Source organism: Hesperophylax consimilis, chromosome 9 (genome assembly GCF_061612785.1).
Source record: "Hesperophylax consimilis isolate HC1 chromosome 9, BYU_Hcon_1.0, whole genome shotgun sequence".
NCBI lineage: Eukaryota > Metazoa > Arthropoda > Insecta > Trichoptera > Limnephilidae > Hesperophylax > Hesperophylax consimilis.
Genome location: NC_142844.1, coordinates 19,704,120 through 19,715,624, shown reverse-complemented (window position 1 = coordinate 19,715,624; position 11,505 = coordinate 19,704,120). Strand labels below are relative to the sequence as shown.

Here is an 11,505-nt window from a genome sequence, read left to right as displayed (position 1 = left end):
ATGTATATAGTGTAGAATCGTTGGTTCCGTACACACGCCTCGGAGAAAGCTTCCTGATACAAAATATATCTAATTTATTAAGATTTTCTTCAATTGTTCGTATTCCTGTTTTCCAACACATGAATTCACAGGTTTCCTAATAAACTATCAGTAAAACACTAATGTGTTTTAGGCATGTCAGAACACGTGTTCATAATTTTTTTTCTCGTTTCATTATTGTATACTATCAGGACCAACGCAGGTGCATGAACGAACATGAGTTCCGATATGTCATGAGTGTTCTAAAAGCTTATTAGGAAATTGCATGCTATCCCATTTTTAACAGGATTTTAATAAATCAGCAAAAATCATTGTTTTCTCCTTTGACGCCCGCACAACGAACTGAGTCGCTTCCAACTAGCAAGGAAATAATTCAATTAAGCAGTCAAAAGGGCAAAGTATTGTGTATTACATCATCTGTGACTATAATATAACGTGTATTAGCCATTTGAGGGCATTACTTAGTTTCCTATAATGATATTATTACCATTATTTCCGTTTGAAATAACTAGTAAATAAATTATTAAATTAAGTTTAAGCAGTCTCAAAGCTTGCTCTGTTGATGCATTTCATTGATAGGATTTCGGAAACCTATGTTTATTAACCGTAGCAGAAAATCAGTCGTTTCGACTAACAATGCATACTTCTTATGAAAAAACTAAAACCAAAAAGCCCGGGCACCCCTACTAAGTCACCAAACGTAGCGAACCACATGAGCGTGACCTATGGCACAGGTTTTGATTATGAAATGAATGGTTCCCGTGGCGGCAATACCCATACCAGCCTCCCAAATTGAACTTGTTACTATTATTTTAATTTTACTCTGTACTTAACATAACATGTAACATAATGGTTTATTTTTTAATTTAATACACAACGCATGTCTCTTGTCTTTATTTACATAATCAGTTCCAATTTTAAAAACGAATTTGAGTTCATTGAATCAGTTTTCATGCGAGACTAATAATGCAAAACATAGGTAACCGAAATATAAGTGTGTTTGATGATGGGTAGGTGCTCACATTAGCTTTTGTCTTTCTTTACACAATCAGTTCCAATTTTCAAAACGAATTTGAGTTCATTGAATCAGTTTTCATGCGAGACTAATAATGCAAAACAAAGGTAACCGAAAAACATGAATTAAGATTTTGAAGGTCAAAATTATTTTTGTTATTTGTTTTTGGGGTGTAATGCCGTGTTGCGCTAACCCCTTTTTAGCCATTTTTTTCAGACAACGTTACAGTGTCCATAATCAGGGCAGATGTATATGTTATATGATAGTATGTTTGATGATAGGTAGGTGCTCACATTAGTTTTTGTCTTTCTTTACACAATCAGTTCCAATTTTCAAAACATGTATTATTTGTTATCACCATGTTAAGTTCTTAATAAACAATTAATATAAAATTGTTTATTAAAATAACGCACACGTTTTAAATTTACGTAAACAAATAATGCATTTGTGAGGGTTGATAGCAGTGGTAGTCAAATTGACAAATGATTATTATTGACGTATAAAAAACATGGTTAGTCTTTGAGGGTTAAAAGTCGGGCAAAGTCGAGTCGTAACAACTAGTTTCGACAATCAATTTGCAACGCCGCACCGTAACCTTACTGCCGACAGTTGAAGTAGAAATACTAGAAGTAGAAAAGTAGATAGCTGGCAGACCAAACAAACCGACCGCGTCACGGTGACATTCTTCAGGTACTTGATCTCATTAGGGAGGTACGCGAGATAGTATTCTCTACCATACTACATACATCGATATAATACAAACATCTATCTACTACCTATAAAACTAGAAATCTGTTTGTGTGTGTTGCACTGAAAACTCTTGAACGATGCGTTCTGTACTCACATTAGCACAACTTTTTTTTCTGTAATTTTAAGATCAAGAGGACTACTTACTAATTCCGAGTAACGCAATCAAAATAAGATGTATATCAATTTGACTTTAAAAACTATCTTGCTATCCTAGGAACATTTAAAAGAAATCAAATTATAAAGCGAATATCCTATTTTTTAATTGTTTCATTAAATTCTTAATTAAATATTTTAATTACCCAGTTGGTAGTGATATATTCTCGGGTCTAACTGAAGAGCTTGTCTGTTTACTAACACGAAAATAATAAAGATACAATATAATTTTTTTTAAATATTGGGATAAGTTTCAAAAAATTTCCAATATAAAGAAATGAAAAATATTGGAAACTAAATAATTAAGTCAAAAAACGTAGGAAATAACAACAGAATATATGTGAAAATATCCGTCAGTTGGTTTTGGATAAAGATTTAATATTAGTGTTTTTTAAATTTGGAACACCTTTATCACTTTTTATTAAATTAGGTAAATCGTTAAATAGCTTTGGGCCTAGTTATTTGTAATGGTGCTATGCAGCTGTCATAGATGAATAACTCATCTATCTAGATTTTTAGGATCAACGCAACCATTTTCAGCTAGCCTCATCGAAAATTGGTAATTTTTTAAAAATTTGTTAATAAAACCCGGGCGATGCCGGGTAGTGTCTACTAGTTCCTTAAAAGACTTTAGACTAAACTAAACACTCTACGCCACGGTAGGCAATCCATAAAGGAGTGGGACATCCTACTGCCACAGCATACCGACGTACATAAATGTCAGCGAGGTTTGCGAACGGAAAAGGATAAAAGAAGTCTCGGAGGAATGCGGTGGAAATCCCAGAGTAAGTCCGATGGAGGTAGCGAATTCCTACAATAGTTAAGCACCTGAACTTTTTTTTGAAAATTTTTTTTGAAACATTTTTTGAAACATTTTTTTGAAACATTTTTCGAAACATTTTTTTGAAACATTTTTAGAAGCATTTCGAAATAATAAATTTTATTAAAACATTGTTGGTTGAATTTGTTAGCTATCTCAATTTACTATTTCTATTGCAAGGTTATGGCTGACATTCAATTCCGAACCAGATCAGCTGTAATCACTGGCATTTTTTGCCCATTAGTTTAACGGTCGCGCAAGCGCATTGCGGCTGTTGTACTTTTGAGGGAGTAAAGTGTAGGTTTTTTTATTCTATGGACTTTTGAGTACTGGTTTTACAGGTTTACTTTAACAGCCGGCTTTGGGCTGAACCATTGTTAAAGCTGATACAGAATCTCAATTGCACGGGCTGATATATCAATGCAATTATTCTAGGTAGGTACGCAAATTTAACCTCAATTAATAAGTTATTACACGTTTTTTAGGGGTAGTTAAATACGTTATTCAACTTTTAAATATGCAAAATCATGAAGAATAAACTATTATACTTATTGTAAAATATACTCGTAGATCGATTATGATTATCTGTCTAAAAAATATTTATTAGGAATAGTGTTTTTATCTGTTTTTTGATTCTCGAATAATAATAGTGGTGAAATTTTTATTTTATTGTTATGTTGACGATCTTGGTCTTATCAGCCAGTGGCGTTTGGCCAACGTCATAATGACGTTGTAGCCAGTTGGAACCATTTCGGAATGTGCGTTTTTAAAATCAATAATAATTAATGAAAACATTAAAATTACACATTTTTAGTGCAATAATCAGAATCAGAAAAATAAACTTTAATCTTTTAATGGTATTCATAGTTTGTGAATATACTCCACTACTACAGATAGTAGGAAAAGGGGAGATGTACTATTAATAATAATTTATTAGTAGGAAACTGTTTCCAACATCCATACCCATACTACTACAGATCGCATCTAAACACAGCCTTTGTTTCTACCTACACCCAAACGAATAATTTTCATCCCTTGGCCGCTTTGAAAAGTCCATACATTTCCATTATATACACATTAAAAACATCACAATCATACTATGATATATATTGTGAAATAAAAGATTAGGAGTTATTGTCAATATACATCCAAAACTTATTTAATTAAAAATGTATTTTAAACTAGTAAAAAAGGCACAATTTTGATGTTTTAAATGACCCGAGAGAATTTAGGAACATATGACGTCACATAATTGTTAATCTCGTACGCGATAACGTACCAGGCGGTTACCTATGACTTCATATATACCTAAAACTTTTAGCTTCGAATATTACAATGAAAATAGTGATGTTAGGTTTACACAACATGAACTTATTCATTTTTTTCACAACAGTATCAACAAGTTTTCAGTATTATTGAAAACATTTGCAAATTACATTAATTGAAGATAAATCAATCACTTCTAGAACGATCTACATGGAAATTAATTCAATTGAATTACATACTCGGTAATTATTTATTATTTAATAAAAAAAAGTTAATGTATCGCATTCCAAGGACTGTTATAAATAGTGGTATATAATAAAATCGTGTCACTTAATTTAAATTAATTTATCGGAAAAGGGCTTATCGACGTACAGGGGTCGTTAAGTTTTATGCTTCGAGCCTTCTGCTTTTTTATATATGAAATTAAAACGTGGTAATAAAAACACTTTATTATCAATACATTTTGGACTTTATAGACACTGCGGGTTTTGGCATCGATATTTCATATAAGAAGTTTCCGCATGTAACTCGTTGCTTTTTTTGTAACGTTATTGATATTTTCTACTTAAAATCATTATTTAATTTATCATAATAATCCTAATAAATCTAAATGAAACATGAAACAGAACGAGACACAGAAAAAAATAACGGTCACAACTAGGTATCGAACACAGTATCTCTTGTCTTAACGGAACAGCGTCGTAACCACTCGAACATTAGTTATTATCCTTTCCTCATCTGTGGTGTGTATTTACTACACATTGCTTCTAATAACTTTAATAACTCTATAAATATAATGGTGACCGGATAAATCATCACAATGATAATTCATAACATCTTTAAAAAGTTATATAAAGTCATGGAAAGTGATGAAACAAAAACTTTATTAAATGGGTTAAGTAGGTTAGGTTAGGTTAGGTTAGGTTTAATTTTTTTTCATCGTTTCTAATGACTTTATATCACTTTTTAAAGGTGTGTTGAATTGTCACTGTGTTGAGTTATCATGGAACCGCTGTGTGTGTGCATCCAGCGCTCATCCAGCGCCTCTTGTGCCAGCCGGCAGCCAGTCGGTCGCGGGCCGTCGTTAGATAAGGACTCTTTGCACGTTTTTTTAGCATCTGCCGATGGTTTTTTCATGTTTTCAGCAATTAAATTACAATTAATATCACTTTTGATATAAAATATAATAAACATAAGAATTATGAAAAATCACTTATTTTGAGATGTGTATTGACTACACAGCACCGGAACGCGTGGATTTTTTTAGCACAGTAAGGGAAAGGTTAATCGTCATATTTGCCGATCTCATATTTGAAATTCAGAATTAACAATATCATCTTGCAACTGATATTTATATATTTTTGTCAACTACCTTTTTAAATGATCACAAAGTATTTTAATGAAATTGGTTTGTAACCTAGATAGTGTCTCGGATAAACATCCGATTTTTATTTATATGGGATACCTATTGACTTTTTTCAAAGTCTAAATGAATATTAAGGAACAAATTTTTATTTTGCTTATTCTTAATGATATATTCATCAATGTAATATATAATTGAAAGAGAAGCTACAGAAAAAAAATCGGATACAAATAGGAATCTAGGAATCTTTTCATTATTTGATTAATTATTAATTCGGTACCTACTTGCATTCGAAACATAAATGTTGGAGAAACATTTTATCACGAGACCCAGTTTGAAACATTAAATAATTGCTGTAGCTCTTCATTGATAATTTATCTCAAGCCTAATTTACTGATCAAAAGGTATGACAAACGGCTTATCAGAATAGCAGAAATTGACTGAATTCAGAGCAAATCTCAAAATTATATTTTAGTAAAGTAATGTCCATAAATAAGTGAAAGAATTGAGAACCTTATTTTAGTCCTAGCCCGTTGGGCAAATATGGATGATTTTGGATTTTATGGATAGTTTATGATAAAAATCCAAACATTTTCATTTTGAACTTGACTTGAATTATTATTGTACTTATTATGTAGAAGAAAAAAAAGTTATGAGAATTAGTGTGAAACATTAAATAATTATTTGCCTGAAACACAAATATAAATTGAAAAAATATTCCGATGCATTTTCTCAGTTCTATACAATTTCATAGACTTGAATGACTTCAATATTTGAGATTTCCTATTCCCGTATAGATTTCCCATAAAACTATAACCATCTCCCTTAACTTTAACGGCACATAGCACTCTTTTTAGGGTGAATTGCCTAATACAAAAAAAATAATAAATGCCGCCGACAGGAATTGCACCTTCTGACTGCCGGTCAGGTGCACGGAACGACTGTGCTACGCCGGCTTATTTTTAACCGCCAAATAATTTAATAAATATTAGTATTTCAGTCAACAATTATTGCTTTTTTTGTCACCTGAAAACAACCAACTTTATGTTTGTAGAAAAAATATTTTTTCGAGATATATTATATCTTCATTTATAAAAAAAAATCTTCATAAAAAGGTAACGGTCGCAATTGGGAATTAAACCCAGAATCTATATCATACCGGGACAACGCTTCATGCAATTCGACCATTATTTATGTAATTTTGTCATTTTACCAATAGTTGAGTTGGTTGAGGCGCTGTCCAGGTAAGACAGCGATACTTGGTTCGATTTACCAGTTACGACCGTTACCTTTTTATTTTTCCTTGTCTTGTTCTGTTTCAATTTTCATTTAGAGTTATTAGTATTTTCTTTTTCTTCGTCGATACTTTTAATTGATGGATATGGGAACCATTAAAAATTGTTTAAAAAAATGGAATTATTATTATCGGAAAAACATAAATTAACGGAAATCAGAGCGAAACCCAAAATATCTACTACAAACAAAGTGCCTGTATATTTTTACAGTTTTTTATTATGTTATATTTCTTTAAGTTATCCCTCTTAAGGCGATGCCATACGTAGAAATGCAAAATCATGTGTTTTTGGTTTGAAAATTTGGTCGCCTAGAAATGTTTCAGATGCTTCAATTAAATACTGCGAGTAGAATACATCTTGATCTTTGAAATAATCAAGTATTTTTTAGATAAGTCTTTTTATAAGCCCAGAAAAAATAATACATAGATGAGAATGCTTTAAAGTTCAAAATATCCTACTTACGAACCCATTTTCGGTTATGATTTTATTGTATAATGTGGCAAATTAAGTTATTTATAAAATGATCGGAAAAAATGAAGTATTTATGCCTGAACATCCACAAAATAAAATAAAAGGTACTTTTGGCCATGTTTTTTCTTGCATAAATCAAAACAGGCGGATGGTGTTAAGCGAGAATTTAAACCTTATCGCCATCTACGTAAGGGTTGTTATTCATAGCGGCTCCATTTAAAATATTACACGACGTAAGTATATACATAGTTTTCATTGTTGTGTTATTTATTATACAAACATATAGTAAAAATCTGCCTTAAACTAACTAATTGCAGAAAGTTTTTTCAACGTTAAAAGTACTCATTGAAAACTACACAAAATTAGTTAATTGGAATTTTACCTTTCGTTGTATTATTTCTATCTTATTATATTACTGTTGGTGGACGCGGTGGAATCTCTCGCTGCAGCATCTGGTCCAGTTTCTTCACCACCTAGGATTTTTGCTGCAGAGTCTCCATCTTCTATCTTCATATCACCTGTTCCTGTACTTCATTTTACTTAACTTAACTTCACTTTATTTTTGTAATATTAATATTTTTTGTAATACCTGCATCAACTGTAATGCGCCACTAAGGTGATATCTCACAAAAGCGGCGGTATACAAATGGTCCAATAAATAAATAAATACGTTACTTCTATTTTAAATAAATAAATAAAGAATCTTTTCAAAAAGTTATGTCAATAAATTAAAGGCGGTAGGGTTGAGAACCATATTTTGCCTATTGTGCAAATACGGATAATTTTAGATTTTATGGTTAGTTTGTCAAAAATATTCAAGCTTCTTCATTTTGACCTTGACAATAATTATTTAGTGTATTATGTATATACACTAATTATAATTGTCAGGTCATGTGTAATACAAGTATTTTAATGGTTTTAACACCTCTCTTAGTTTATCCTTGTTAATCTCCCCTGAGAATATTTCTCATAAAATTCTACATGGCTTCATTCGGTAACCCCTTGTTTAGCAGAGCTACCATGCTATGGGCTTTGACAACGCATTGTTCAGTGATCAATTGGATTAGGCGCCACTGCTTCAGCCACCGCCCAATAAACTACAGCCAGCACCTACCGATAGCGACTCGCCTAACCGAGAGCCACGGAAGCAATACCAGCTATGCCAGCAATAGACTCTCGGCTGCTGATAACAGCATTGTACTTGTCTCGGTTAGCAGTCAGCAACTACAGGTCTGCTAGCAGATCGGGTATAAGCAGTCGCGGTGGGTTGCCGCCCGCAGTCGCTAGTAAGGAGTGTCGCTGACGGGACGCGCGGGAACTAACCCTGACCGGAAGAGCGTGGAAGTGCCTAGCGGAAGTACCCAGTACCCCGCAAGGTTTAGTCTGACGTCTGTCGATCGGCGCGAATATTTCTAATCCGTGAAATTTCGACACAGAAGTGCCGCGCGTTGTGCCGATAACACGGAAATGCGGAGCGGTTAGTCTATACTAAATACAATACAAATTCAACTACAGTTTCACGAACAAGTGTTCTAAATTGTGAATTTAAACAAAATAAATTTCGTAATCGATAAGAATTGAATTAAATGAATTAATATTATATCTCACTTGAATAGAACTTAATACAAAGTTATTTTTCATTTTGACTTCTAAATACTTAATCAAAAATCAATTATTTAACAATCGGAGATAACATTAACGATTTCCAGACAAAGAATAAATTGTGAATTAATCCTACTGATTTTGATAATATAAACCAATCGATGACTGCAATCAAAATACGAAATAATAATAATTAACGCAAGTTAATAAAATATTAATAATAATTTATTAACAATCGACCCCTGTGAAAACGAATAATTTAACTGATGACGATGCTGTTATAACCGGGCGGTAAAAAAGTGTTTAAGAAACAAGTGCCCTACCGGATGTTCCAAAAATGATCAGTGATTTAAAAAAGGAAACCGTCTGAAGAAGTGGCGCCGAGTTTTGGCGCCGGATGTGACAGCGATGCCTCAAAGGAAGGCTTCTCGGATTTTCTTAGCACTCATTATGGTAAGTGATTTTCCCTTTCCAGCCTTTTGTGTTTTTTTTTTGAGGACTTGTTACAACCCTGTGATGTAAGGGTAGATGATTAAAAATCGTTTTGATGTTGTGTTGTAAATATTTGTTTACATTTCATAGAGTAATATAGTGTATTGTGTATTACATAAGTTATATAACTGTTGTTTTTGTAGTGAAATAAATTTATTTTCGAATACTTAAAATAATTACAGAGATTTTCATCGACTTCATTATTAACTTCCACTTCGCTAGAGGTTGTTGTGGTATCCTATAATTTAAGTTCAGTAGCAGAAGTTTAATCCCTAATAATACAATTGTAAGAAAAATAACAAAGAAAACAATGAAAAAGAAATTTGAATACTAACGTTATTTCAGCAACTATAAGTACAACTCTACTATTGGGTAACAGTGGTGTGTAGACTACATAACAATGATGACAGTATAATGAACAACAAAATGCGTATTGCAAATTGCAAGATTAATTATTGAAAGTAAGAATTTATAGCAAGTATAGTTTGTAGACCTTTTTCGTTACCATTTTGGTAATGAAAAAGGTCAACTCTTTTTCAAGATTTGTTGTTGTTTGCTGTGCAGTCATTATTACTAATTAATTAATTACTAAAACTTTTGGAGACAAATCTCGCATATTAATTTAAACATTGAAACAATCCAAACGAACTATAAATCAGTAACCTTGCCATATTATGTTGGATGTTGGACAATAATGTATTGTATTTAGACTAGGTTTCGATTGTACCTAAGTTTCATAAGGGCTAATATTATGACGCCCGGGTACAGACGAAACCCGGTCAGTCCCTAAAAGATGAATAAACGGTTGTGTTAATACAAAGTAACTATTTCCTAATAGTATTTATAATATGAAACCAGTGAGTTTTTATATAAAATAATAATTTTAACAAAAAAAATGTGTTTTTTCTTTAGAAATTGTGCTAAAATTAATCCACAGAAACTACACCTAAAACCAAATGAACGACCACAGAAATAATGTATTTTGAAAGATGTTGCGAGAGATGTCTCATTTGTTTCACCGAGCCTCGCTTTGTTTACAGTAAACATTGATAATATATCGCATGAACTGTTATAGTAATTTATCACAAAGTAAAATGTCAAATTTATCTGTAAGTTTCGGACTGCGCATTAATCAAGCCACTTTCTCAGCGGGCAACAAAAGTGTTTATTCGTTAAGAATGCGTTAATGCCATGATTATAAAAGAGCAAGATAATCGATTGTATTTATGAAGTTAAGTAGAATATATTTCTTTAATTTTTATGCGATTGGATTATTTGGTCAGTTCGTATTATCATTTAGACATCTTTGCGCGTGCTTTTCAAACACAACTTATTTTGGAAAAGTTACCCAACCAAACTGCAATAATTAAAAACAATAAAAATATGTAACAAATATTTAGTACGGATTTGAGTTATTTTAATTATTAGTTTTTTTACATCTTAATAGAATAATATTGCACATCCTACTATATTAATATATTGATAAAAAATAAAACATTTTCAAAGTCGTTTGTAATTTAAATAAGCCTATGAAACTGCTTTTTTTATTTTGTTAATTCGTCTTCTTAACAACGGCGGCTCGTGACTTTTGGGTGTAGTAAGGTAAAAAGGTTTTTTTAGAAAATTCGGTTTTGTTGTATGAAGATTTTCAGGAAATCAGTACAGCGCACTGCAAACTGAAATATCCTGAAAAAACCCAATTTTCGATAAAAAAATCTCTTTCAACCAATCATCATCAATGAAGTCGAATTTTAAAATTTATAACTCTATCACACTCAAATATAACGAGCCGCCACTGCTTATTAATGGGTAGAGTAGGGCAAAATATTCCTTTAAACGTCATTAACTCACAATAATTGCTAAAGTTTAATTGAAAATATTTTATAATTTACATCAAATATAAATAAAAGAGTTCACATCCGTACTGCATATAAGTTAGGTACATACATATTTTTTTAATTATTCAGCTTGGTTGTGTATTTTGTCATCAAATCCAAAATTAAGTTTTTTTATTAAAAGGGCCACTTTTCTAAAGTTATGTATTTTGATGTCCCCCATAGCATAGTGGTCCACGCATTTGACTTTTAGTTGAGCATCAACTTATATTAGTTTTCTAAAGCCATTTCCTAGCGCCTATCGGAGGTTGGCCAACATCGGGGCGATCTTCACCCTTCAGCTGCAGATGGTTACTCTGCAGAACTGCGATCGTTCATTTTGAAGCCATGAAGTGCGATGAAGT

At 32.0% G+C, this 11,505-nt stretch overlaps 1 protein-coding gene across 1 annotated transcript in view; it reads left to right on the top strand.

The window, feature by feature from the left end:
* Positions 1-8,762: 8,762 nt before the first annotated feature.
* Positions 8,763-11,505, top strand: part of LOC149421018 (uncharacterized) — a 162,117-nt gene continuing 159,374 nt past the window's right edge. Inside the window, exon 1 of the mRNA XM_089635331.1 lies at positions 8,763-9,227. Within this exon, the coding sequence (XP_089491457.1) occupies positions 9,183-9,227 (45 nt within the window). The 5' untranslated portion in view covers positions 8,763-9,182. The remainder of the gene's footprint in view (positions 9,228-11,505) is intronic.